The 27,921-nt window shown below is 48.2% G+C and overlaps 2 protein-coding genes and 1 pseudogene across 2 annotated transcripts; 1 reads left to right on the top strand and 2 right to left on the bottom strand.

Moving 5' to 3' along the window:
* Nucleotides 1-23: 23 nt before the first annotated feature.
* LOC120047483 (beta-klotho-like) lies at nucleotides 24-7,284 on the bottom strand. The gene is made up of 6 exons (XM_038993016.1): nucleotides 6,555-7,284; nucleotides 5,234-5,747; nucleotides 3,052-3,320; nucleotides 2,618-2,874; nucleotides 1,562-2,496; nucleotides 24-1,056 (listed from the first exon to the last, which is right to left on the bottom strand). The coding sequence occupies exons 1-6, from the start codon at nucleotides 7,254-7,256 to the stop codon at nucleotides 608-610; spliced, it is 3,126 nt and encodes a 1,041-aa protein (XP_038848944.1). The 5' UTR covers nucleotides 7,257-7,284; the 3' UTR covers nucleotides 24-607.
* A 5,259-nt stretch (nucleotides 7,285-12,543) lies between these two features.
* LOC120048165 (toll-like receptor 6) lies at nucleotides 12,544-18,320 on the top strand. Its single transcript, XM_038993916.1, has one exon. It carries the CDS (start codon nucleotides 12,544-12,546, stop codon nucleotides 14,965-14,967), a length of 2,424 nt encoding a protein of 807 aa, XP_038849844.1. The 3' UTR covers nucleotides 14,968-18,320.
* LOC120047010 lies at nucleotides 15,982-27,698 on the bottom strand (annotated as a pseudogene).
* Nucleotides 27,699-27,921: the final 223 nt, after the last annotated feature.

The following is a 27,921-nucleotide window of genomic DNA, read 5'->3' as shown; positions in this document are numbered from 1 at the left end:
AAATGTAAAAATTTACAATTCACACGTATAAATTCACACTTGTACACACTTGTACAACTTGTAAGTACCCACCAAATTATAAGACAGGTGAGGACACACAATGACACACACCAACAAGTCATACTAACAGGCCAGTCTTGTACGCAATACATGATCAGTACATCACAACAGCAGCATTCATAGAAGATCTCAAGTTATAGCCAACGTTCTGACAACGAAACAACAAAACAGTCCCATGGCAACATCATATTCTTGTCTGTGATAACATATAGCCTACATACTGTCAATTATGTTAATTGCCTCTCCATTGATCATCAATATGTGGGCTACTTGTCACTCGGTGAAGATGACCCCTTGGCCCTTGCTGACCCCGCTGCGTTTAGCACAGTCCCATTGGGCTTGTGGAGTATAATGAAGTTGCCCCCTAGACACTGATCTAAATTTTAAAGTTCAAGGTTAGGCTTTGGGGAGGGTAAGCTGATTCTAGACCTGTCCCTAAGAACCACTACTCAAAAGGGGACCATGGCGCTCTCCCGGAAGCTTGGCTGGCGTGTAAAACCTGCAGGCCACTACAACAGGAACAAACTCAGTATGAATGAGGCCCTGACTAACGGCGGACCACGCGGATCCTATCCGTCACACTCTGTAGTGACACTCTCTCCCACGGCTGACACTTCCTCCCGAGCGGGATGGGACACACCGGCAAACCCACCCTCCTCCTCCTCCTAGTCCTCTTCCCCCTGACGACGACGATAACGACCCCCACCAGCATAGCTAACGTAAGGAGGAGACATGCAGCGAAGAACAGCAGCAGTTTGTTCTCTGAGATGTGAGCGCAGATGGAACACACCGCCCTGCGGTCAATGATCCTGCAGGAGGATGTGACGTTGTTGCCAGGGAAACCGCTGCGCTCGATGATCTCTCTGTAGGCTGCGATGGAGGCTTTGGGTCGGGACTGGTGGTGGGAAGAGGTGAAGAGGCCGAACTCAGGGACGTGTCCATCCTGCAGCTTCCAGACGTAGAAGCCCTTTAGGTTGACTCCATCCAACTGACGAGCTGGAGAGGAGCAAAAACAGGGTGAGGTGAGGTCAGAATCCCTCTTTCTACATACAGAAAAGCAATGTCAACAGAGAAGCTGTAGCCTGTGTGGGCGGCCATAAACCAATTGAAGCTATATTGTGGCTAAAGTACTGCACAGGACGTTTAGTTCAGTACAGGACAGTTCTCACTGGGATGAACTTTATGAGCTCAAAGGTTTCTTATACAGTAAAGTCCATGAGTTTTATGAGAGGGCTCATGTGATACGGCTGTGTGCTGTGGTGGGTTAGGAAATGAGCTGTGAGAAAAGTCACCTTCGACCTCTCATACTTAAAGCTGCTAATGAGTGCCCTACTCTACCTGTCTGCAGAAGAAACTGCAGAGAGGACATCTGTTTATTTCGAACAATAGAAATAAGTATAGAACCTCCAGGGTATTTCTGATAAGAACAAACTAGTGGGTTATCATTGGACTGGAGCTGGGGGGTTTGAAGGGAGTTTGAGGAGGTTAGAGAGAGGCTCACCTTTGAGGGCCTCCTGCAGGTAATTCCTGATGTAGTGCTGCCTGAGCAGATCATTTACAGGGGCCTGGTCGTCCACCCCACTAGCTGTGACTATAACAGGCAGGGTCCCTCCATACCTCTTCTTCACCCAGCGCAGCACCCTCCGGAGGCCCCAGGGGACCACTGCCTGCTCCAGACCAGAGGAGGCCCAGGTGTGGTCAGACATCAGCAGGCAGCCATGGTCTGGAGGTTGCTGGGGGTTAGGTGGGGCAGTCTGAGGAGACTGGGGGCGTGGTGACACGAGACGTGTGGTGAAGTGATTCAGTGCAATGAAGCCCAGCGCCCCTCCTAGCTCCTCTTTTTCCCGGGCGGTGAAGTGCGGTAATGGGGATCCAGGGAGGCCCATCACCCTTGCCCTCTCCTCTAAGTACCTCCTCATCTCTGGAGGGTACCTACCACTCTTACCCTCCCCCTCTCTGCCCCCTAGTAGTGGGTCTAGGAAACGACCAAGCTCAAACAACAGGAATCTCTGAGCGGCTGTTGCATGTGACTCCAGGAAGGGGTTGGCGGGTTCTACCCAGTCTGCGTGCAGTGCCAGGGACACCAGTCCTCCCTGTTGGCTGAGATACTCCCTCTCATAAAGCCTCCAGGCCTTAGCGTGGGCCAGGAGGAGATTATGGGCTGCCAGATGCTGCTCCTCCCCGATCTTGTAGGCATCCACTAGTCTGTTGGGCTCACTGATGGTAATCCAGTAACTCACCCAGGGCCCCAGCTCCCTGTAGCAGAGGGCTGCGTAGCTCTGGAAGGCCTCCACCGTGCTCTGGTTCAGCCAGCCGCCAGAGGCATGCAGCGGGCCGGGCAAGTCCAGCAGTAGGGTAGTGTTAGTAGGGTAGTAGAGGGTGACCACAGCCTCCAGGCCCTGCTTGCGGAGTTCGGTGAGGAAGCAGCGGTAGTACCTGTTAGAAAGAGTTTGAAATGCAAAGTGTGTATGTATACAGGCGTGCATTTTAGTGTGTGTTTGCATGCGTGCATGTATGGTAAACATTTGAATACACATTACACAGTTTGTGTCTCTACCTTAGGGCCTCTGTGTCCACATTAGACAGATCTCCTTGGGCAAGGATTAGGGACCAGTTGAGGGCGAAGAGGTAGTGAGATGCCCCTGTGGACTTAAAGAGGCTCACGTGACCACTGATGGCCAGGTAGTCAGTGCACTGTGGCCCCCTGATGTGGAGGTTGACTCCTTGGACAGGACGCAGTGCCCCATCCCCTGTCAGGTTCCAGCTGTACAGGTGGGGGTCGGTGAATTGAGGGGAGAAGGGATAGAAATTGACCTTTGATAAAAGAAGAAATATATGGGTTTTTGTTTTTATTTGCATCATCTAGCTTGCTTATTGTTCTGTTCGAGGTCAAGAGCAAGGAAGGCAGAGCAGTTTTGCAAAATAAAATCACCCTCTCTTTCCTTTCTCCTCCCGCTCTCGTGTCCTTTCTTCACCTTCTCATCCCCTCACCTGTATGCTGGAGTCGGCCACACCCCAGTGGAAGTCACATGGGAAACGCCCTTTGACCTCTCCGGTGATCTCATCACTGAGGAAACCGTTGTCCTTGATGACCTGCCTGTAAAACTGAGCAGTGGTCTTGGGAACCCTGGTTCTGTTGGCCTGGCTGAAGTCTAGGTAGAACAGGCCTCGTCTCACACTGTAGCCGTAGTTCCACTCAAAACCATCCACCAGAGACCAGGCTGTGTAGCCAAACACTCTGACACCGTCAAACACCATCGCTGGACACAGACAAACACAGAACGAAGGAGATGAGGACACACTGTTACCAAGGAGGTACAAATAGCACAACAGTTCAGAGGTTAAATGTATAGTACCAGTCAAAAGTCTGGATACACCTACTCATTCAAGGGTTTTCATTATTTTTACTATTTTCTACATTGTAGAATAATAGTGAAGACATCACAACTATAAAATAACACATATGGAACCATGTACTAACCAAAAACAAATAAAAATATATTTTAGAGTCTTCAAAGTAGCCACCCTTTGCCTTGATGACAGCTTTGCACACTCTTGGCATTCTCTCAACCAGCTTCACCTGGAATGCTTTTCCAACAGTCTTGAAGGAGTTCCCACATATGCTGAGCACTTGTTGCCTGCTTTTCCTTCACTCTGCGGTCCAGCTCATCCCAAACCATCTCAATTGGGTTGAGGTTGGGTAATTGTGGAGGCCAGCTTATCTGATGCAGCACTCCATCATTCTCTTTCTTGTTCAAATAGCCCTTACACAGCCTGAAGGTGTGTTGGGTCATTGTCCTGTTGAAAAACATATGATAGTCCCACTAAGCGCAAACCAGGTAGGATGGCATATCGGCGTATCGCTGCAGAATGCTGTGGTAGCCATGCTGGTTAAGTGTGCCTTGAATTCTAAAGAAATCACAGACAGTGTCACCAGCAAAGCACCCCCACACCATCACACCTCCTCCTCCATGCTTCACGGTGGGAAACACACATGTGGAGATGATCTGTTCACCTACTCTGCGTCTCACAAAGACATGACAAAGACAAATCTAAAATTTGGACTCAAAGGATACTTTTCCACCGGTCTAATATTCATTGCCTGGTTTCTTGGCCAAAGCAAGTCCCTTCTTCTTATTGGTGTCCTTTAGTAATGGTTTCTTTGCAGCAATTCATGCATGAAAGTCTGATTCACGCAGTCTCATGTGTCTGTTACTTGAACTCTGTGAAGCATTTATTTGTGCTGCAATTTCTGAGGCTGGCAACTCTAATGAACTTATCCTTTGCAGCAGAGGTCACCCTAGGTCTTCCTTTCCTGTGGCAGTCCTCATGAGAACCAATTTCATCATAGCGATTGATGGTTTTTGCGACTGCACTTGAAGAAACTTTCAAAGTTCTTGAAATCTTCCGCATTGACTGACCTTCATTTTTTAAACCTTTCTTCAACTAGGCAAGTCAGTTAAGAACAAATTCTTATTTACAATGACGGCCTACCAGGGAACAGTGGGTTAACTGCCTTGTTCAGGGGCAGGACGACAGATTTTTACCTTATCAGCTCGGGGATTCAATCCAGCAACCTTTCGGTTACTGGCCCAATGCTAGGCTACCTGCCGCCCCAAAATAATGATGGACTGTTGTTTCTCTTTGCTCATTTGAGCTGTTCTTGCCGTATTATGGACTTGGTCGTTTACCAAATAGGGTAATAGGTCTTCTGTATACCACCCCTACCTTGTCACAACACAACTGATTGACTCAAACGCATTAAGAAGGAAAGACATTCCACAAATTAGCTTTTAACAAGGCACACCTGTTAATTGAAATTCCTTCCAGGTGACTACCTCATGAAGCTGGTTGAGAGAATGTCAAGAGTGTGCAAAGCTGCCATCAAGACAAAGGGTGTCTACTTTGAAGAATCTAAAATCTAAAATATATTTTGATTTGTTTAACACTTTTTTGGTTACTACATGATTCCATATGTGTTATTTCCTAGATTGGGGGTCTTTACTATTATTCTACAATGTAGAAAATAGTAAAAAATAAATAAAAACCCATGAATGAGTAGGTGTGTCTAAACGTTTGACTGGTACTGTATGTACTCTTTCTTGTTGACCTCCTCTGTTTTCCCTAATCCGGCCCCCCATCCTCGGCCTCCTCCTCCTTGCCCCCTCCTCACCTTGCAGCACCTGGTTGATGAACCTCTTCATCAGGTAGATGGCATCTGTATCCTCCCTCTCCACAGCTGCAGCTGAGAACCAGCCCCCCTCCGCCACCAGCACAGGCAGGTCCCCATACTCCAGCCTCACCCAGCCCAGCAACCGCCTCATGTCCGGGTACACAGTCTGCCCATAGTGGGCTAGACTCCGGTCCAGACGCAGGTTGTTAGGCCCAAAGGACAGGGAAAAGAAGTCAGCCGTTCCCCGCACCCAGTGCTTCTCCTCTGGGGTGAACTCAGGCAGAAGCCCCCTGTGGGTGGATCTCATGGAAGCTGGGTAGTCCCCATCCCTGAAGATGGGATTGGCGAACCAGCCAAGCACCGCCTCCATAGACTGCTGGCAGAGTTCGATATTGACTGGTGTGGCTTGGCCTCTCTTAGGCTCCATCCAATGGGAACCCAAGACGATGGACACCTTACCATTCTGAGTCGGCCGGAAGTAGGTGTCATAGGTGTGCCACGCTTTGGCATGCGCCTGGAAATGAAAATAAAATTTTTAATAAATCAAATGGAGGTCTGTTACATGCATTGCATTATGGCAGAGACATTACACATACTACAGACATCGGACCTGTACAGTGTGAATATGCACTGGGACAAAGCTGACTATTAATGAAGCCGCAAAACTGTTGCTGTCACAGACTTTGACCCCCAGTGGCTCCTTAAGTGTCCTGTTTACTAATCACAGTACTGCAGCTGTAATAAACCTCTCATGGCAGAAGGTAAACACACTTTTTAACAAGAGGTCAATGACTGCTAATAGCTGCTGAAGGAGCACAGTGAATATTGAATATCACAACATAAAACCATTTGGATTAGTTTAACCTGACTGAATAAAGCACAGCATGTACCACTGAATAAAGCACAGCATGTACCATGGCTATTCAAGTGTTATGTCTTCACTCATTTTCCTTGCAATGTCTTGAACCCAATGAAAGACACAAACATTCACTGACGACATCAGCTGATAAAACGCACAGAGTTACGAAGTTCAGGAACAGGCTGTCTGACTAAACGGGGTCTTAGTCTGTTCTATGGTCTGTTCAACAGATCATTTCACACGAGTCAATCTATCCAAAGGGTTCTAATTTACAACTCAACCCCCTGACCCCCCTCCCAAATGGGTACAAGTAATCCATTGCCCTTTGACACAGAACTAGGAAAAACTTTTCTTTCTGAAATCCTAACCATTCCCATTGGAGGGAAAACAATACACTGACCTAAGCTCATCGACTATGGGGCAACTTCATCCTCTGACCCTTAACCCTTGACCCTGCCTTACCTTGATGAGGTTGTGGGCCACATTGAACGGTGCGGTGGCGTCGCCCGTCTCTCCAGGCGCGTGCACCCCTGTCCTGTACCCCTGGACAGCCACCAGGTAGGGGTTGTGTATGGTGATCCAGTACCTCACACGGCCCCCGTACGTTCGAAAACAGAAGGCAGCGTATGCATCAAACAAACCCACCAGGGTGTCATTCCTCCACCCCCCGTAGTGCTCCTCCAGGGCCTGGGGAAGGTCCCAGTGGAACAGGGTGACCACCGGCTCAATTCCCCTCTCCAGGAGCCTGTCGAGCAGTCTCCCATAGTGCTCCACAGCCACCCTATTGGGCCGACCTGTGGCAACACCGTCGGGGAAGATTCGGGGCCAGGAGAGGGAGAAGGCGTAGGAGCGCACCCCGAGGTACCCCAGCGCCTCAACGTCCTCCTCCCAGCGGTTGTAGCCGTCACTGGCCGTGTCAGCGACACTTCCGTCACCTCGGTGGGGGGCTGAGTGGGTGAAGTGATCCCAGATTGAGGGGCCTTTACCGTCACAGTCCCAGGCCCCCTCGGTCTGGAAGGCAGAGGTCCCCGTACCCCAGAGGAACCCTGGAGGGAAGGTCCCATGGAAGAAGGACTGGCTCTGGGTGAAGGGCTCTGGGGTGGTTAGCTGCTGCCACTGCCTCCTGCCCTCCCCCAGGGAACATAAATCCCTGCGCCAGACCATCACTGTCAGGAAGAGCGAGAAAAGGTATGTTGCCATATTGGAGTCTGTAGAAGAAGAATGATTCTCTCCAGAGTTTTCCAAAATCATTCAGAAGAAATAAGCTGGTCTCTGTCTGAGGGGCTGTTTCTGTGTAAGTATCAGGGGTCCGGATGTTCAGAAGGTGAGGGATCCATGATGAACATTGGAAGATGAAGGGATTGAAGTGAACGAGTACAGGAGACTGAGACGTCTACATGTGGAAGCCAGGAGGTGTGCAGTATCCATCTGACAGGCTAACCTGGTTGGACTTCCCTATCTCTCTCTCTCCACCTCCCTCTCTCCCGCCCTCCTTTTCTCTCCCCTCCCTCTTTCTGACACATACCGTACATTGTACACGCACAACCACACTCACAAGCACTGACTCATACACTCAGGAGCACACGCACCCGCACACACCTTTGAGGCAGACGCATGATCATTTTGTCAATGATTAGCTTGAACTCCGATCATCCTCACCTCCATGACTGAGATGTAGCTCCCATTTACTCTCTCTCTCTCCCCATCTCTATCTCGCAATCACTGTCTCCTGCTAAATCTTATACTCTCCCTATCGCTTTACCCTTCATTTTATTTTCAGCGATCTTACCGTCATATTGGTATCATTACAACCTAATGGATAAAAAGGAACATTTCGGCTTGTTCTTGCAGCTATTCAAACCCAAAATGTCCTGTTTGAGAAATAGCCACAATAAGGTTGAGTTAAGGGTTTAGCTGTGGGGCACATCCACAAGATAAAACCCACATGTCAATTGGATTCATGGAATCAGAGTCAAATAGAATACAGTTTAGCCACGGGGCACAAAGAATACTGGGGAAGAATTGAGCGTTCCCTATGGTTTTATGGCCAAATCAGTCCAAGGCTGGCCTCACTGTTATCCTAGATTTGATTAAAGACGACGACAGATAAAAACAGGCATGATGTTCCTCTTGATCGATCTGATTCACTTCCGCAAATTGTGTGTGTGTGTGTGTGTGTGTGTGTGTGTGTGTGTGTGTGTGTGTGTGTGTGTGTGTGTGTGTGTGTGTGTGTGTGTGTGTGTGTGTGTGTGTGTGTGTGTGTGTGTGTGTGTGTGTTACCTATCTTTGATCTAATCTTAGGAAATACAAAATAAAACAGAAACAACTCCTCATCTGCCAAATCCTTAATGTTGTTGTTTGTGTAGCTGTGAAGATGCCAGTTGTTGTAAAGTGGTGGTTGGAGATAGAGCACCTTATCATTAAATGTGTCACAGGCGTTATTAGGTTCGGGTCCATTTAGCTGGAGAATGGATATCCTTCACCTCTACCTGACCTGACATCAGCATGGTTGCAATGATACAGCACAAATGTAGGCCTACCCTCCGAAAAGCACTGCACTAGTATGATGTACCTTTGAGCTGCCTGGACTAAAATTGATCAAGTATCAATCAATCAATCAATCAAGTTTATTTTATATAGCCCTTCGTACATCAGCTAATATCTCGAAGTGCTGTACAGAGACCCAGCCTAAAACCCCAAACAGCTAGAATGCAGGTGTAGAAGCACGGTGGCTAGGAAAAACTCCCTAGAAAGGCCAAAACCTAGGAAGAAACCTAGAGAGGAACCAGGCTATGAGGGGTGGCCAGTCCTCTTCTGGCTGTGCCGGGTGGAGATAAGTATAACAAACAGGAGATCAGTGATGGTATATGGTGGGATACATATTGGGATGCTAGGCTGAAGCTATCAGTTCCCATTAGTGACTTTACCACTGCTGAATATGGGATGAAAATAAGCATTATGGTGCACTCTCTTGGAGAAGCACATGAATCCATGCGTCAAAGGGAGAGAGCAGCTCACTGTAAAGTCAGCAACGCGCCGGGCCCAGGGAGGAGTGAAGTGGGAGTGTTTAGAAGCACACTGTGAACGTGGCAAGGGGTCAGACTTGAAAGCCCTCATTTTTACAAAGGGGGGGTTCAGCCAGGATTTGAACCCTGGACCGCTCACACCCAAAGAAATAACCATACTCCTAGACCAGCAAGCCCTGTCGTTGAAAATGTGTAATGGGTGGCTATTAAAATACCCAAGCTTTTCTCGATCAAGATCAGCAGGGCTCATTGGTCTAGGGCATGATTCCCCAACTAGCGGCCCGAATTTGGCCCGCAGCTGGCTTTATTTGCCCCCCCCCCCAAGTTTTCTGAGCAAATTATTATTACTTTTTTTTTTGTTGAGAATTACATTTTTGGACATAGAAGACTGTAACAACACCAGGAAATCAGCTCCAACTGGTTTTAATTTTGGAAATCTGTTCCCATGTATTCCCCAACGCATAACAGAGAGACGTGATCGTTTACAAATAGTAATGATTCAGAATAATTGGATTTATATAGCGCTTTTCCACCAATAGAGGTACTCAAAGCACTTTATATAGTAGAGGGAAACTCAGCACCCACCTCAGTGAGGCACGGCGACCATTTTTGTGCCAGAACTCTCACCACATATCAGCTATCAGGTGGAGAGGTGAGGAGTGATATTTGACAATTAGGAATGAGGGTGATGATTAGGTGGCCATGATGGAATGTGGCCAGGTTTGGAATTTAGCCATGACACCGGGGTGAACACCACTACTCTTACGATAAGTGCCATGGGATTTTGAATGAGCACAGAGTCAGGACACCCGTTTTAACGTCCTATCCGACGGCACCCCACGCAGGGCAATGTCCCCAAATGTAATCAAGGTTTGAAATGATTACGTTTTAGTCAAATATTATATATTTCTGGGCTTCTTGCAGTCAGTTTGCAGTCTAAAAATATATATTTTTTTATTTTCAGCAACCCGACCATTTGCTCAAGAAAGAATTGGCCGGCGTAACCAATGTCTTATGCAGTTGTTATATCCTCCAACCCTACCTATTTTTGTAAATCAATATAACAATAAGTTAGAGCTACCTTAAAATGAGCTATGTAATATTCTTATAATGAAGCCATACATTGAGTAATATACACTGCTCAAAAAAATAAAGGGAACACTTAAACAACACAATGTAACTCCAAGTCAATCACACTTCTGTGAAATCAAACTGTCCACTTAGGAAGCAACACTGATTGACAATAAATTTCACATGCTGTTGTGCAAATGGAATAGACAAAAGGTGGAAATTATAGGCAATTAGCAAGACACCCCCAATAAAGGAGTGGTTCTGCAGGTGGTGACCACAGACCACTTCTCAGTTCCTATGCTTCCTGGCTGATGTTTTGGTCACTTTTGAATTCTGGCGGAGCTTTCACTCTAGTGGTAGCATGAGACGGAGTCTACAACCCACACAAGTGTCTCAGGTAGTGCAGCTCATCCAGGATGGCACATCAATGCGAGCTGTGGCAAGAAGGTTTGCTGTGTCTGTCAGCGTAGTGTCCAGAGCATGGAGGCGCTACCAGGAGACAGGCCAGTACATCAGGAGACGTGGAGGAGGCCGTAGGAGGGCAACAACCCAGCAGCAGGACCGCTACCTCCGCCTTTGTGCAAGGAGGAGCACTGCCAGAGCCCTGCAAAATGACCTCCAGCAGGCCACAAATGTGCATGTGTCTGCTCAAACGGTCAGAAACAGACTCCATGAGGGTGGTATGAGGGCCCGACGTCCACAGGTGGGGGTTGTGCTTACAGCCCAACACCGTGCAGGACGTTTGGCATTTGCCAAACGAGAGAGAACACCAAGATTGGCAAATTCGCCACTGGCGCCCTGTGCTCTTCACAGATGAAAGCAGGTTCACACTGAGCACATGAGCACATGTGACAGACGTGACAGAGTCTGGAGACGCCGTGGAGAACGTTCTGCTGCCTGCAACATCCTCCAGCATGACCGGTTTGGCGGTGGGTCAGTCATGGTGTGGGGTGGCATTTCTTTGTGGGGCCGCACAGCCCTCCATGTGCTCGCCAGAGGTAGCCTGACTGCCATTAGGTACCGAGATGAGATCCTCAGACCCCTTGTGAGACCGTATGCTGACACATGCACATTTGTGGCCTGCTGGAGGTCATTTTGCAGGGCTCTGGCAGTGCTCCTCCTTGCACAAAGGCGGAGGTAGCGGTCCTGCTGCTGGGTTGTTGCCCTCCTACGGCCTCCTCCACGTCTCCTGATGTACTGGCCTGTCTCCTGGTAGCGCCTCCATGCTCTGGACACTACGCTGACAGACACAGCAAACCTTCTTGCCACAGCTCGCATTGATGTGCCATCCTGGATGAGCTGCACTACCTGAGACACTTGTGTGGGTTGTAGACTCCGTCTCATGCTACCACTAGAGTGAAAGCACCGCCAGCATTCAAAAGTGACCAAAACATCAGCCAGGAAGCATAGGAACTGAGAAGTGGTCTGTGGTCACCACCTGCAGAACCACTCCTTTATTGGGGGTGTCTTGCTAATTGCCTATAATTTCCACCTTTTGTCTATTCCATTTGCACAACAGCATGTGAAATTTATTGTCAATCAGTGTTGCTTCCTAAGTGGACAGTTTGATTTCACAGAAGTGTGATTGACTTGGAGTTACATTGTGTTGTTTAAGTGTTCCCTTTATTTTTTTGAGCAGTGTATTATCATAGCCACTAGCTGTGCCAAATTCACAGATATGTGGCCAAACTTAATTTCCTGTCAAGCACTCAATTCCTTGCCCATCACTGTGAATAAAAAGGGAAGTGAGAAAGAGATGTGAGTGAAGAAGGAACAGAAGTTGCCTGCGCATTTGAAAAGCCTGGTTTCACATGTCTGTTTCCCCTCTGCTCAACATTTGCTGTAAGCTCAGAGAGAGGGTTAGAGTGAGCGTGATAAGGTGATAGGGCGAGTGTGAATGAGAGAAATCGTAAAGGTAAAGAGAGATTTATCTGAAAGTGAGAGACGAACTGACTGTGACTGACTCAACATTATCTCAACAAACGCATCACTTGAAAAGCCATAGGATACTGAAAAAACAGGTCAGTCTGCTTTTTTCCCCCTCTTTCTGTGTGCGTGTGTGTTGCAGACTTGTTTTTAAGACATTTGTGAGTTTCCGTACTGTATTATAAACCAAAATGTGTCTATTTAAGAGTCTATAATAAAACAAGGAAGCTCCTTTTTTTTACGAATACCCTAAGTACACTGCAAGTTGAATAACATTCATATCGAAAACAGGAACCAAAACCTTTATTCACATTCTAATGGAAGCCTATTGATTTATTATGATTCACAGCACACATGACACACAATATTATAACTACCTCCTTTACACAAACATTGTTTGTTACATTTTCTCTTGTCCCTCAACAGAGATGAGGGCTGTGGCAGTCACCCTCTGGGCCGTGGCTGCGTTAATGGAAGTCCATCAGAGCACCCCCTCCTCCTCAGAAATCCATACCATTATTGTCAACCTCTCCTCCAAAAACATATCCTCTGTTCCCAGAAACCTACCTCCATGCACCGAAGCCCTGGACCTCTCCCAGAACAACATACACAAACTTGGCCATGAGGATTTCCAAGTCACAACTCACCTGAGATTCCTCAACTTGTCTTGGAATGTCTTGGAGGATATCGATCCGGAGACGTTTCATCCCACTCCGCTCCTGGAGAGTCTGGACCTCTCACACAACCAGCTCCAGAACTTATCTGATCAACGGTACTTGCTGTTAGCGCTAAACCTCAGAGACCTAGATCTGACCTTTAACATGTTCCACACCATGACCCTGGGGGTGGAGTTTCACAGCCTGACGAAGCTGGAGAGACTGGGGCTCGGAGCAAAAATCATCAGGGTGGAGGATTTCATCAACATCCCTGACGTACACCTGCAAACTTTGACCCTTCGTCTGGAGAATCTCACAGCCTATGAGAGCGGCAGCCTGAGTGACGTCCAGGCGGAGAAGGTCAGCATCGGCCTGACGAACAAACCCACCGATCGAAATCTGATCGCAGACGCCCTGTTGATGTTCAACGAGGTTGAGCTGATGGGTATGAACATCAGTGGCTACCCCAGTTACCTGGTGGAACTTGTGAAGGAGAGAAGGGCAGTCAACACCACACATCTTTACCTGACAAATATGGCCATCACCTGGAAGCACCTGACAAACACCATAAACGCTGTGTTCGAATCCCCCATCATCCACCTGAGCACTTCAGACGTGGCCATCCACATTCCACCTTTGAGTGACACCCCAGGAAGAAACACGTCCCACACTAAATCCTTCTCTGCCAGGCGAGCGGAGGTGGTTAGCTTTTTCTTCTCCCTGGAAGTCCTCTGTAACTTCTTCATAAACATGCCGGTGGAGCGCCTGGCGATGACTGAGACATCCATCATACACATGACCTGCCCCAAGTCGCCCAGCGGGATACTGCAGCTAGACTTCTCAGATTGTGCCTTGACTGATACGGTCTTCTCCAGAGTAGAACAGCAAATCATTGTAGAGTGTACAACCCTGAATAAAGTAAACACCCTGGTTCTGAGAGGGAACAACCTCAGGTGCCTTCAAACCCTGAGCAAGAGGGTCCAGAACATGATCTCTCTGCGTCACCTGGACCTCAGCCTCAACTCGTTGGTTTACAGCGGCCAGGAATGCCACTGGCCACCGAACATTATCCACCTGAACCTATCTTCCAATGGGCTGAGTGAGTCGGTATTTAGCTGCCTGCCGAATGGCACCGTCAGCCTGGACCTCCAGAACAACCAGATCTTCACTGTACCAGAGACCCTGCTGGCCCTGGACTCCCTCCTGGCCCTGGACCTGAGTGCCAACCGGCTGAGGGACCTCCCGGTGTGCGCTGGATTCCCACACCTTAAGTATCTCCTTCTCAGGGAAAACTCCCTCCATGCCCCATCTGTGAGCGTTTTGGAGACTTGCCCTGTTCTACAGGCTCTAGATGCTAGCCGAAACCCCTTCACCTGTACGTGTGGCCTGAGGGGCTTCAGGGATCTGGGTGCTGGGACTGGCCTGGGCAGCGGACACCCTGCAATCCAACTTCTCCACTGGCCAGGAGCCTATCGCTGCAGCTATCCCGAAGCCTGGAGGAACTCCACACTGGAGGGCTTCCAGATCCCTGAGATCTCTTGCAATGTCGGCCTGCTGGCAACGGCCATCTTGTGCCCGGCAGTGGCTGTTATCATTGTTATGGTGACTCTGTGCCACCACCTGGACGTTCCGTGGTACCTGGGCATGATCTGGCAGTGGACCCGGGCAAAGCACCGTGCCAGGACCCAGCAGGTCCGGCCAGAGGAAATGGAGGGGGTTGTGTTCCACGCCTTTGTGTCCTACAGCCAGCATGATGCAGACTGGGTCAAGGGCCAGCTCTTGCCTAATCTGGAAGGCTCCGGCGGGGGCCTCCACATCTGCCGCCATGAGAGGGACTTCGTCCCGGGGAAGACGATCGTGGAGAACATCATCCAATGCGTGGAGAGGAGCCGGCGCTGTGTGTTCGTCCTCTCTCGCCACTTCGTCCGGAGCGAGTGGTGCCACTATGAGCTGTACTTTGCCAGCCACCAGCGGTTGACCCGAGGGTCTGACAGTGTGATCCTGGTGCTCCTGGAGCCTCTGCCTCAGTACATGATCCCCTCCAAGTACTATCAGCTAAAGGCCATGATGGGCAGACACACCTATCTGGAGTGGCCCCAGGACAGGGGCAAGCACAGGCTGTTCTGGGCCAATCTCAGGGCTGCACTGCAGGCTGACCTGCCCACTGCACCTGTACGAGACGACATGGATGAGTGAGAGGGAGAGAGAAAATAAGATAAATTGGGGAAGAAAAATATTTATATATTTTTTTAATGTTATCTAGAAATATCAAAAATACGCTCAGATTTGTCAACTTTCCAACAATCTCACAATTATTTAGAACCTCTTTTTTTATATACACTTCATAAAATGCTGCCTGATGACTCAAAAGTAATTATTCCGCTGCTCTATCGTTCGCTACAGTCGTTTGTGGCGACGTCAAAATGAGGGGTGTTGTACAAAACTGAGTCATCAGCGATTGGATCGTCTCTAACCAATCTGAGTATCAAAGCCAATGACAAATTTTCAAATGCCGCTTTACACACGTGTGTTCTGGCTCTGGCCCAACCCATTGGTTTTTGGGACCAATCCATTCCAGAAATCATTGTGGAGGTACTCAAACCAGTCTCATTGTGGAGAATAAAATAATGTCCGTGGACGTGCCATAGCGTTTGGCCGGAGCAAAGAGGTTGGGTAGCCAGGCAACACAAAATTATCCAAAAAGGAAAAATAAACAAAAAGTATCAAGACAGCCAATGGCAGACAGAGAGCAAATACCACAGACACAGTAGACCAATCCCTGTTAAGTATCCCCAGAAACAGAATCCTTCCCAAGTACAGAACCTTCTCATGTTAGCAAGAACATCCTTTGAAAGTCATTATCTAATTTTAAGGCAAGTAGTACAACAAGGGGGAAAAGTACAGAAGATTTTACGCTCATGAGTAACGTTAGCACAACAGATAAACCCTAGAAAGAGGGAAACAAGTAATTTATCTCTTTCTAATTATTGTTATTTGGTCATAGAGGGGTCAGGAGTTCAATTGTCAGGTCTGATGGAAGACGACGATGGTCTTCTGGGCACACAAGCGGCACAGCGAACAGGGTTTCACTGTGGACAATAGACCCATGAGCCAAATGTCAGATGTCCAAGTGTCAAAGTTGAAGGGGTCAGAGGTCAGGGCAGGGACTGGATGATGATGATCTTCTCATTGATACAGAAGCGGTGGAGGACAGTATACAGGTTCTCCGTGCAGAGTGACACCTGTCTCTCCATGGCCAGACGGAAGTCCTCCTTCACCCCCTTAGTGATGCCACGCGTCACTGTATGGTGCCTACAGGGCAGAGGAACAGAGACAAAGAAACCCTTTCTAACGTTTTCTTCACATTAATCATTTTAGAAATCAGACACTGTTTATTTTTGTCCAAACCTCTATAGCAACAGGTGAGAAAACACAAATGTATCAATGAGAAAACTGTGAGAAAACACAAAATGTATCAGTGATAAAAAATTAAATTACACAACATCAAGGAAACAACTTTTCCTCACATACAGTCTTCATAGTTTTGAAATTGAATGAGAGTATCAGGTATCTACCAAGAAGGTAAAATTTTGACGGGAAGATTCAACAACGTCAAAAACAATAACACATAGTCAAATATGAATGTTCACAAATGCAATGACAACTAGAGATACATTTAAAAAAAATCAAAATAGACTTCAAAAACATCAGTAACAACCACATAAACGGATGCAGTGGGTCAAACGCTTTCGTGAAAATAAAACACAACAAGGACTCGATGAAAACGGCAGACAGAAAATTTAAATGAGGTTTGGGGCTGAGGGATGGAGAGAGTGTTTGGTGTAGGGGTGGTGGGCAGGGGTGCCTGTCGGTCGCCTGCACCCCAGGTAGCAGCAGGGTGTTTAACTCCCCACCCCGAGCGGGACTAGGGTTCCTGAAGACAGTAAACACCAACATTTATCAACTCACGCTCTGGGTTAAAAGTTAGGATCAGCTTACCCTCTAAAGATCTTTACCTTTAACATTAAGAGGAAGAGCAAAAAACTGATCATAGATCAGTATCTAGAGGCAACCTCATCCTACTCCTCAACTCCCACTGAGAGTGGGTGTAGTCAAGAATCTCAAACAAGTTTTTTAAATATTGGATAGTCGGCGCGTTGTACTGCTAACCCTTATTCAACATAATGCTTCACAGCTGAGCTGCTATTCGCTACCTGTATGTGAACATGACTGTGTACAATATATATAAACATATGCCAGTGGGAGGTGCTTACTTGATCGTGCTTCTACACCTGCATTGCTTGCTGTTTGGGGTTTTAGGCTGGGTTTCTGTACAGCACTTTGAGATATCAGCTGATGTACGAAGGGCTATATAAATAAATTGATTTGATTTGATTTGATTAGCCTTCCCTTATTGTGCAGTAGCTGGACACGCCCGCCTCTGTAGTGGCAGGTCTGCAAACTCCTCCAGCATATCAATATTTGCAGGAACAAACAAGTTAAAGGGAACAAACAGAGAGAGAGAGAGAGAAAGAAAGAAAAAGAAGAGAGCTAAAATTACGCAAGATTTTAGTTCTGGGTTATCAAGATTATTTTAGATATACTGTATGAGAAGGATACTGGTGACGTAGTTGAAAAAGTTATCATACTGGAAGTTTCCCTGCTGACAGATCTTATCAATCACTCTCAGGAACAGCGACTCTCCCTGAAAATGATGAAAGTGTTTTTGTTAAGATCGGGATGTGATTTGAGAACCTATAAGAGATAAGAGTTTTTTTAAATAACTTTGCACAGTGAGTAGTCACCGCCCTGAGTGAGGTCAGAGAGTATCAGCCTGCCGGAACCGCCCCTTTCCTGCAAACTGTATAAATGATGGGTTAAGAAATTAACATACCAGACCAGAAAGACGTGCAGCTGCACGTTTAAAGTGGTTTGAACTTTGAATCTCAACACGAGGTAGAGACGATAAACTCCCCTCCCAGACAATCACTGGTACGGCTTGATTAGCTGTCCTAAGTAAAGTATATTCGAAAGTGAATTTACGTAGGACCATTCTGTCACTCTGCTCAAACCATCGTATTATGCTATTCTCATCACCCCACTGGGAAACCATCGACACGGCTGGCTAGTTTATCTTCAAAGAAGCATCTTCAAGAGTGAATGGGAGGAAAGTCAACTCTGTAGTTCTGTTCAGGACTACACAACAAGTCACCGGGTACCGGACAACTACAAAGAAGGACAACAGTAAAAGACTTCAGAGCCTTACAAGCGTGCCGCCAAAAGGCCCAACTCCCTTTCCAAGGCTGCCTTCTTCACAAGAGAGATCCCTGGCGAACCCAGGCATTTCACGTAAATACATTCATGATTTCTAGACATTCATGCAAAGTATATGGTTACTGTAGGTCCCTCTCTCTCCCTCTCCATCTCTTCTTTAACAAGCAGCTATGTTGTAGTCATTCCGCTAGGGACCTGTTTTTAGCGTATTAAGTCCTCAGTCAATAACCGATGCAAAGTGTGTATGTTTATCCTGTTTAGCTAGTAATAAATGATTAAACCAATTTGTGTAGTACTGAATCATAAGTAAGGCTCTGTTTTTTTCAGATGCAAGGTTTCGACTGCTCAGAATGATATAATGCGAGGTTTTGATTAATAAGTTTATAGATGACTGTTTATAGATGTGATAGGTAAAGACCTTTTAGAGATTAATTCGGGAGATGGTAACTCTTTAAAGAACCGCTCTCGTGGTGCCCCAGATCCTAATGAGTTAATTGTTACATGATTAATTTAATCGGGTAACAATTAAATATAGTTAGTTAATTAGAAAAATAACAGTTTTCAAATTAATATTAAAGTCAAGTCACGACACATGGTATCATGGACTCCATCAAGTACCAGCAGATATTAAATCAAAACCTGACTGCCTCTGCTAGGAAGCTTAAACTGGGCCGTGGTTGGATCTTCCAGCTGGACAATGATCCAAAGCACACCTCAAAATCAACAAAAAAATGGTTCACTGACCACAGAATCAAGATTTTGCCATGGCCATCCCAGTCCTATGATCTAACCCCCCATAGAAAACCTGTGGGATGAGCTGAAGAGGAGAGTCCACATGTCATGTTTTGTCATTGATCATCATGTCTTGTCCCTGTGCTTCCCTCTGCTGGTCTTATTAGGTTCTTTCCCTCTTTCTATCCCTCTCTCTCCCCCTCCCTCTCTCCCTCTCTCGCTCTCTCTCTCTATCGTTCCGTTCCTGCTCCCAGCTGTTTCCCATTCTCCTAACTACCTCATTTACTCTTTCACACCTGTCCCCTATTTTACCCTCTGATTAGAGTCCCTATTTCTCCCTCTGTCTTCCGCTTCTGTCCTTGTCGGATTCTTGTTTGATGTTTGCTGTTCTGTGTCCTTGTTCCGCCCTGTCGTGTTTTTGCCTTCTTCAGATGCTGCGTGTGAGCAGGTGTCTATGTCAGCTACGGCCTGTGCCTTCCTGAAGCGACCTGCAGTCTGTGGTCGCGTCTCCAGTCGTTCCTCTCTTCTGACGAGAGGATTTCAGTTTCCTGTTTTGGATTTTCCTTTGATAATATCCAGGAGAATCATTGTTTGTTTAAGACTGGAATAAAGACTCTGTTTCTATTACGTCGCTTTTGGGTCCTCATTCACCAGCATAACAGAAGAATCCGACCAAGAATGGACCCAGCGACTACGGATTCTCGCAACACTGCCGTCGAGTTCCAGGGAGCAATGCTCGGCAGACACGAGCAGGAATTGTCTGCTGCTCGTCATGCCGTTGAGACCCTGGCCGCTCAGGTCTCCGACCTCTCAGGACAGTTTCAGAGTCTTCGTCTCGTGCCACCAGCTACTTCCTGGTCTTCCGAGTCTCCGGAACCTAGGGTTAATAACCCACCATGTTACTCTGGGCAACCCACTGAGTGTCGCTCCTTTCTCACCCAGTGTGATATTGTGTTCTCTCTCCAGCCCAACACGTACTCTAGTGAGAGAGCTCGGATCGCTTACGTCATATCACTCCTTACTGGTCGGGCTCGGGAGTGGGGCACAGCTATCTGGGAGGCAAGGGCTGAGTGTTCTAACGATTATCAGAACTTTAAAGAGGAGATGATACGGGTTTTTGATCGTTCAGTTTTTGGGAAGGAGGCTTCCAGGGCCCTGGCTTCCCTATGTCAAGGTGATCGATCCATAACGGATTACTCTATAGAGTTTCGCACTCTTGCTGCCTCCAGTGACTGGAACGAGCCGGCGTTGCTCGCTCGTTTTCTGGAGGGACTCCACGCTGAGGTTAAGGATGAGATTCTCTCCCGGGAGGTTCCTTCCAGCGTGGACTCTTTGATTGCACTCGCCATCCGCATAGAACGACGGGTAGATCTTCGTCACCGAGCTCGTGGAAGAGAGCTCGCGTTAACGGTGTTCCCCCTCTCCGCATCTCAACCATCTCCTCCCACCGGCTCAGAGACTGAGCCCATGCAGCTGGGAGGTATTCGCATCTCGACTAAGGAGAGGGAACGGAGAATCACCAACCGCCTTTGCCTCTATTGCGGTTCTGCTGGACATTTTGTCATGTCATGTCCAGTAAAAGGCCAGAGCTCATCAGTAAGCGGAGGGCTACTGGTGAGCGCTACTACTCAGGTCTCTCCATCAAGATCCTGTACTACCTTGTCGGTCCATCTACGCTGGACCGGTTCGGCTGCTTCCTGCAGTGCCTTGATAGACTCTGGGGCTGAGGGTTGTTTTATGGACGAAGCATGGGCTCGGAAACATGACATTCCTCTCAGACAGTTAGGGAGGCCCACGCCCATGTTCGCCTTAGATGGTAGTCTTCTCCCCAGTATCAGATGTGAGACACTACCTTTAACCCTCACAGTATCTGGTAACCACAGTGAGACCATTTCCTTTTTGATTTTTCGTTCACCTTTTACACCTGTTGTTTTGGGTCATCCCTGGCTAGTATGTCATAATCCTTCTATTAATTGGTCTAGTAATTCTATCCTATCCTGGAACGTTTCTTGTCATGTGAAGTGTTTAATGTCTGCTATCCCTCCTGTTTCTTCTGTCCCCTCTTCTCAGGAGGAACCTGGTGATTTGACAGGAGTGCCGGAGGAATATCATGATCTGCGCACGGTCTTCAGTCGGTCCAGAGCCAACTCTCTTCCTCCTCACCGGTCGTATGATTGTTGTATTGATCTCCTTCCGGGGACCACTCCTCCTCGGGGTAGACTATACTCTCTGTCGGCTCCCGAACGTAAGGCTCTCGAGGATTATCTGTCTGTTTCTCTCGACGCCGGTACCGTGGTGCCTTCTTCCTCTCCCGCCGGAGCGGGGTTTTTTTTTGTTAAGAAGAAGGACGGTACTCTGCGCCCCTGCGTGGATTATCGAGGGTTGAATGACATAACGGTTAAGAATCGTTATCCGCTTCCCCTTATGTCGTCAGCCTTCGAGATTCTGCAGGGAGCCAGGTTCTTTACTAAGTTGGACCTTCGTAACGCTTACCATCTCGTGCGCATCAGAGAGGGGGACGAGTGGAAAACGGCGTTTAACACTCCGTTAGGGCATTTTGAATACCGGGTTCTGCCGTTCGGTCTCGCTAATGCTCCAGCTGTCTTTCAGGCATTAGTTAATGATGTACTGAGAGACATGCTGAACATCTTTGTTTTCGTTTACCTTGACGATATCCTGATTTTTTCACCGTCACTCGAGATTCATGTTCAGCACGTTCGACGTGTACTCCAGCGCCTTTTAGAGAATTGTCTCTACGTGAAGGCTGAGAAGTGCGCCTTTCATGTCTCCTCTGTCACATTTCTCGGTTCTGTTATTTCCGCTGAAGGCATTCAGATGGATCCCGCTAAGGTCCAGGCTGTCAGCGATTGGCCCGTTCCTAAGTCACGTGTCGAGTTGCAGCGCTTTCTCGGTTTCGCTAATTTCTATCGGCGTTTCATTCGTAATTTCGGTCAAGTGGCTGCTCCTCTCACAGCTCTGACTTCTGTCAAGACGTGCTTTAAGTGGTCCGGTTCCGCCCAGGGAGCTTTTGATCTCCTCAAGAAGCGTTTTACATCCGCTCCTATCCTTGTTACTCCTGACGTCACTAAACAATTTATTGTCGAGGTTGACGCTTCAGAGGTGGGCGTGGGAGCCATTCTGTCCCAGCGCTTCCAGTCTGACGATAAGGTCCATCCTTGCGCTTATTTTTCTCATCGCCTATCGCCATCGGAACGCAACTATGATGTGGGTAACCGCGAACTGCTCGCCATCCGCTTAGCCCTAGGCGAATGGCGACAGTGGTTGGAGGGGGCGACCGTCCCTTTTGTCGTTTGGACTGACCATAAGAACCTTGAGTACATCCGTTCTGCCAAACGACTTAATGCACGTCAAGCTCGTTGGGCGTTGTTTTTCGCTCGTTTCGAGTTCGTGATTTCTTATCGCCCGGGAAATAAGAACACCAAGCCTGATGCCTTATCCCGTCTCTTTAGTTCTTCTGTGGCTTCTACCGACCCCGAGGGGATTCTCCCTGAGGGGCGTGTTGTCGGGTTGACTGTCTGGGGAATTGAGAGACAGGTAAAGCAAGCACTCACTCACACTGCGTCGCCGCGCGCTTGTCCTAGTAACCTTCTGTTCGTTCCTGTCTCTACTCGTCTGGCTGTTCTTCAGTGGGCTCACTCTGCCAAGTTAGCTGGCCACCCCGGCGTTCGGGGTACGCTTGCTTCTATTCGCCAGCGGTTTTGGTGGCCTACTCAGGAGCGTGACACGTGCCGTTTCGTGGCTGCTTGTTCGGACTGCGCGCAGACTAAGTCAGGTAACTCTCCTCCTGCCGGTCGTCTCAGACCGCTTCCCATTCCTTCTCGACCATGGTCTCACATCGCCTTAGACTTTATTACCGGTCTGCCTTCGTCTGCGGGGAAGACTGTGATTCTTACGGTTGTCGATAGGTTCTCTAAGGCGGCACATTTCATTCCCCTCGCTAAGCTTCCTTCCGCTAAGGAGACGGCACAAATCATCATTGAGAATGTGTTCAGAATTCATGGCCTCCCGTTAGACGCCGTTTCAGACAGAGGCCCGCAATTCACGTCACAGTTTTGGAGGGAGTTCTGTCGTTTGATTGGTGCTTCCGTCAGTCTCTCTTCCGGGTTTCATCCCCAGTCTAACGGTCAAGCAGAAAGGGCCAATCAGTCGATTGGTCGCATATTACGCAGCCTTTCTTTTCGAAACCCTGCGTCTTGGGCAGAACAGCTCCCCTGGGCAGAATACGCTCACAACTCGCTTCCTTCGTCTGCTACCGGGCTATCTCCGTTTCAGAGTAGTCTTGGGTACCAGCCTCCTCTGTTCTCGTCCCAGCTCGCCGAGTCCAGCGTTCCCTCCGCTCAGGCTTTTGTCCAACGTTGTGAGCGCACCTGGAGGAGGGTCAGGTCTGCACTTTGCCGTTACAGGGCGCAGACTGTGAGAGCCGCCAACAAACGTAGGATTAAGAGCCCTAGGTATTGTCGCGGTCAGAGAGTGTGGCTTTCCACTCGTAACCTTCCCCTTACGACAGCTTCTCGCAAGTTGACTCCGCGGTTCATTGGTCCGTTCCGTGTCTCTCAGGTCGTCAATCCTGTCGCTGTGCGACTGCTTCTTCCGCGACATCTTCGTCGCGTCCACCCTGTCTTCCATGTCTCCTGTGTCAAGCCTTTTCTTCGCGCCCCCGTTCGTCTTCCCTCCCCCCCCCCCCCCGTCCTTGTCGAGGGCGCACCTATTTACAAGGTACGGAAGATCATGGACATGCGTTCTCGGGGACGTGGTCACCAGTACTTAGTGGATTGGGAGGGTTACGGTCCTGAGGAGAGGAGTTGGGTTCCATCTCGGGACGTGCTGGACCGTTCGTTGATTGATGATTTCCTCCGTTGCCGCCAGGGTTCCTCCTCGAGTGCGCCAGGAGGCGCTCGGTGAGTGGGGGGGTACTGTCATGTTTTGTCATTGATCATCATGTCTTGTCCCTGTGCTTCCCTCTGCTGGTCTTATTAGGTTCTTTCCCTCTTTCTATCCCTCTCTCTCCCCCTCCCTCTCTCCCTCTCTCGCTCTCTCTCTCTATCGTTCCGTTCCTGCTCCCAGCTGTTTCCCATTCTCCTAACTACCTCATTTACTCTTTCACACCTGTCCCCTATTTTACCCTCTGATTAGAGTCCCTATTTCTCCCTCTGTCTTCCGCTTCTGTCCTTGTCGGATTCTTGTTTGATGTTTGCTGTTCTGTGTCCTTGTTCCGCCCTGTCGTGTTTTTGCCTTCTTCAGATGCTGCGTGTGAGCAGGTGTCTATGTCAGCTACGGCCTGTGCCTTCCTGAAGCGACCTGCAGTCTGTGGTCGCGTCTCCAGTCGTTCCTCTCTTCTGACGAGAGGATTTCAGTTTCCTGTTTTGGATTTTCCTTTGATAATATCCAGGAGAATCATTGTTTGTTTAAGACTGGAATAAAGACTCTGTTTCTATTACGTCGCTTTTGGGTCCTCATTCACCAGCATAACACCACAAGTGTGGACCTCAGAATCTGAAGGATCTGGAGAGATTCTGTATGGTGGAATGGTCTCAGATTCCTTGCCATGTGTTCTCCAACCTCATTACGCATTATAGGAGAAGACTCAGAGCTGTTATCTTTGGAAAGGGAGGTTGCACAAAGTATTGAATGAAGGGGTTCCAATAATTGTGACACACATATATTTGAGAAAAATATTTGTTTTATGATAACAATACATTTTTTCTTTCAATTATTTCACTTTAATTAAAGGTTAGATTTTTGTGAATATTTTGAATGAAAGACCAAGAGGATAAACAATAAATAATTTTCCTCATATTTACCAAGGGTGCCGATATTAGTGGAGGGCACTGTATGTGTTTATTGTTCTTTGTAAGGACCTCGAAACAGGCAAACATCAGGTGAAGAATGGCAGGATCGCTTTACTCTTACATGGCAGCAGCCTCAGGTCATTGCCTAGCAACACAAACACACAACATATTAACATAGACACGTACTATAGGCATTTTAAAATAATCACATACACACATACGCACACAGTGTATTAATAGAGAGCTCACCTTTCCTGGGTTTGCCCCTAGCTTTGCTTTGGACCTCAGTGTTCTCGACTGGATCCTGGTTTTGCAGGACCAACCCACCAACTACATCAAGCAACGTTTCACACTCCATCTGATACAGACAAAGACACACAACACGAAAAATATGGAAACACAATGACAATTCAATTGACAAGTAAACCCAGATGCAATCTCTCTCTGTATGTATGCAATGTTTATGGATGAGCTCTCTGTATGTGTATACCCATCCTGTACTCTCCCAGTGCGTAGTGGCAGGAGGCCTGCTGTATAAGGGTCCTGTGGTGCTCCAGGTTACATTGTCCTGGGGAGCTCTGTCCAGGCTGAGGCTGCTGGAACGCAGCCATTTGGAGCAAGCTGGACAGGGCCTCACGTTACTGGCCCTGGGGGAGAGGACACACCCACTCATGTCAGCATACACATTCACATTGAACACAAATACATGGTCATACAAAACACTGATAAACTCATAGCACACGATGATCATTATATGTACAACTAGTATATGATCACATCTGTGAGGAATATTCGGAAACAGGGGGAACAGATCTAGTTGAATTCTGGAGAACGGGTGTGAAAACGTTTAATCAGAATGAGAAACATTTGCTTAGACAGGGGACACGTTTAGAGAGCACACAGATATGAGCTGGGGAATGTATTTGGAGGGCGTACCTGTCTCCAGGCTGTCGTGGGAGTGGAGGAGGTCCCAGCTCTCCCTGGCCAAACGGAAGCTCTCCAGAGTCTCCACCCACCCGATCATCTCTGTCTTGTTGACCTCATCGTCTGAGCTCTGAAGAAACACATACACAAATACAAGCATGTACAAACACACACAACCTCCCCACTGATTTCCCGTCTGTCCTCTCACCATGGTCATTTCGCGGCCTTCAACCAGTTTGCGTTTCTCTCTCCAGCTCCACATCACTGTACACAGAGCTCAGGTCCTCCAGCAGTGTCCACGGCCCAGAGGCCAACGCCTTCACACACACACAAATAAATGCACGGATGCAACAGACACAACCTCACTGTAAACTGAGGAGATAGCCTCTAACAGGATCGACACAAAACCACAGCTCAAAGGTCAAAATTGACATTTTCACTGTCACTGACCCTGAAACAGCATGCTGTACAGTTGAGACGTAGAGGTAGGCGCTATGGAAGAGGACCAGGAAGGCACAGATGACCACCTGACTGCAGCACCGTGACCTGGTCTCTCCCTCTAGACTGGGCAGGTAGCGACACAGCTCCTTAACCCACTGCAGCATCTCCACATAGCCCCTACAAAACACACACACATAAATGGATATAGACACACAAACACACACATAGAACATACACACACAGCACCTTAACAGCAAGCAGTATTTCGGGCATTGTTCCTACAACACACACACATAAACACTCTTCACTAGCTAGCTACGTTCTGTTCACCTGTGCTCCTACCTCTGTCCTTTGTCCCCCTGCCACTCACATTCAGCCCCCACCACTGCCAGAATGTCCAGCAGTCTCTCCCAGGGCTCAGCCACCCCCGATGACTTCTCTGACAGCTCCTCAATCACATATCGCTGGGACACCCGAGACACAAAGGGAGACTTCAGACCACCACCCTCCTGAGAGCCTATGAGAGAGGTAGCGGGTAGAAGATGAATAGAGTAGAGAGTCTTAGTCTTTTTGTTTAGCTGCTCAGGAGTCTTATGGCTTGTGGGTAGAAGCTGTTTAGAAGCCTCTTAGACCTAGACTTGGCGCTCCGGTACCGCTTGCTGCGCAGTAGCAGAGAGAACAGTCTATGACTAGGATGGCTGGAGTCCCGTCGATGAGAATTCCCTTACCACCTGGGGGGCGGCTCTTCAGGAAGTCCAGGATCGAGTTGCAGAGGGAGGTGTTTACTCCCAGGGTCCTTAGCTTAGTGATGAGCTTTGAGGGCACTATGGTGTTGAACGCTGAGCTGTAGTCAATTAATAGCATTCTCACATAGGTGTTCTTTTTGTCCAGGTGTGAAAGGGCAGTGTGGAGTGCAATATAGATTGCATCATCTGTGGATCTGTTGGGGCGGTATGCAAATTGGAGTGGGTCTAGGGTTACTGGGATAATAGTGTTGATGTGAGCCAAGACCAGCCTTTCAAAGCATTTTATGGCTACAGACGTGAGTGCTACGGGTCGGTAGTCATTTAGGCAGGTTACCTTAGTGTTCTTGGGCACAGGGACTATGGTGGTCTGCTTGAAACATATTGGTATTACAGTCTCGGTCAGGGAGAGGTTGAAAATGTCAGGGAAGACACTTGCCAGTTGGTCATCGCATGCTCGGAGTACATGTCCTGGTAATCCGTCTGGCCCTGCGGCCTTGTGAATGTTGACCTGTTTAAAGGTCTTACTCACATCGGCGTGATCGTGATCACACAGTCGTCCGGAACAGCTAATGCTCTCATGCATGTTTCAGTGTTACTTGCCCCGAAGCAAGCATAGAAGTTATTTAGCTCGTCGGGTAGGCTTGTGTCACTGGGCAGCTCTCGGCTGTGCTTCCCTTTGTAGTCTGCAATAGTTTGCAAGCCCTGCCACATCCGACGAGCGTCGGAGCCGGTGTAGTACGATTCGATCTTAGTCCTGTATTGAAGCTTTGCCTGTTTGATTGTTCGTCAGAGGGCATAGCGGGATTCCTTATAAGCTTCCGGGTTAAAGTCCCGCTCCTTGAAAGCGGCAGCTCTACCCTTTACCTCAATGCAGATGTTGCCTGTAATCCATGGCTTCTGGTTGGCGTATGTACAGTACGTACAGTCACTGTGGGGACGACGTCCTCGATGCACTTATTGATAAAGCCAGTGGTTGATGTGGGGTACTCCTCAATGCCATCGAAAGAATCCCGGAAAATATTCAAGTCTGTGCTTGCAAAAAAAGTCCTGTAGTTTAGCATCTGCTTCATCTGATCACTTTTTTATAGACCCGAGTCACTGGTGCTTCCTGCTTTAATTTTTTCTTGTAAGCAGGAATCAAGAGGATAGAATTATGGTCATATTTGCCAAATGCAGAGCTTTGTACGCGTCTCTGTGTGTGGTCAGAAGCAGGTTGGCAGGAA

The sequence above is a fragment of the Salvelinus namaycush genome, chromosome 5, assembly GCF_016432855.1.
Source record: "Salvelinus namaycush isolate Seneca chromosome 5, SaNama_1.0, whole genome shotgun sequence".
NCBI lineage: Eukaryota > Metazoa > Chordata > Actinopteri > Salmoniformes > Salmonidae > Salvelinus > Salvelinus namaycush.
The sequence above is the reverse complement of the archived record's forward strand: the minus strand, read 5'-3'. Positions and strand labels throughout refer to the sequence as shown.

Excerpts from the sequence above, each read along its gene's own strand:
- LOC120048165 (XM_038993916.1), top strand. The coding sequence starts at position 12,544 with ATGAGGGCTGTGGCAGTCACCCTCTGGGCCGTGGCTGCGTTAATGGAA.
- LOC120047483 (XM_038993016.1), bottom strand. The coding sequence starts at position 7,256 with ATGGTCTGGCGCAGGGATTTATGTTCCCTGGGGGAGGGCAGGAGGCAG. Across the intron at positions 3,321-5,233 it reads CATCAACCAGGTGCTGCAAG|CGATGGTGTTTGACGGTGTC; the intron begins GTGAGGAGGGGG and ends GTCTGTGTCCAG. Across the intron at positions 2,497-2,617 it reads GTGGACACAGAGGCCCTAAG|GTACTACCGCTGCTTCCTCA; the intron begins GTAGAGACACAA and ends TCTTTCTAACAG.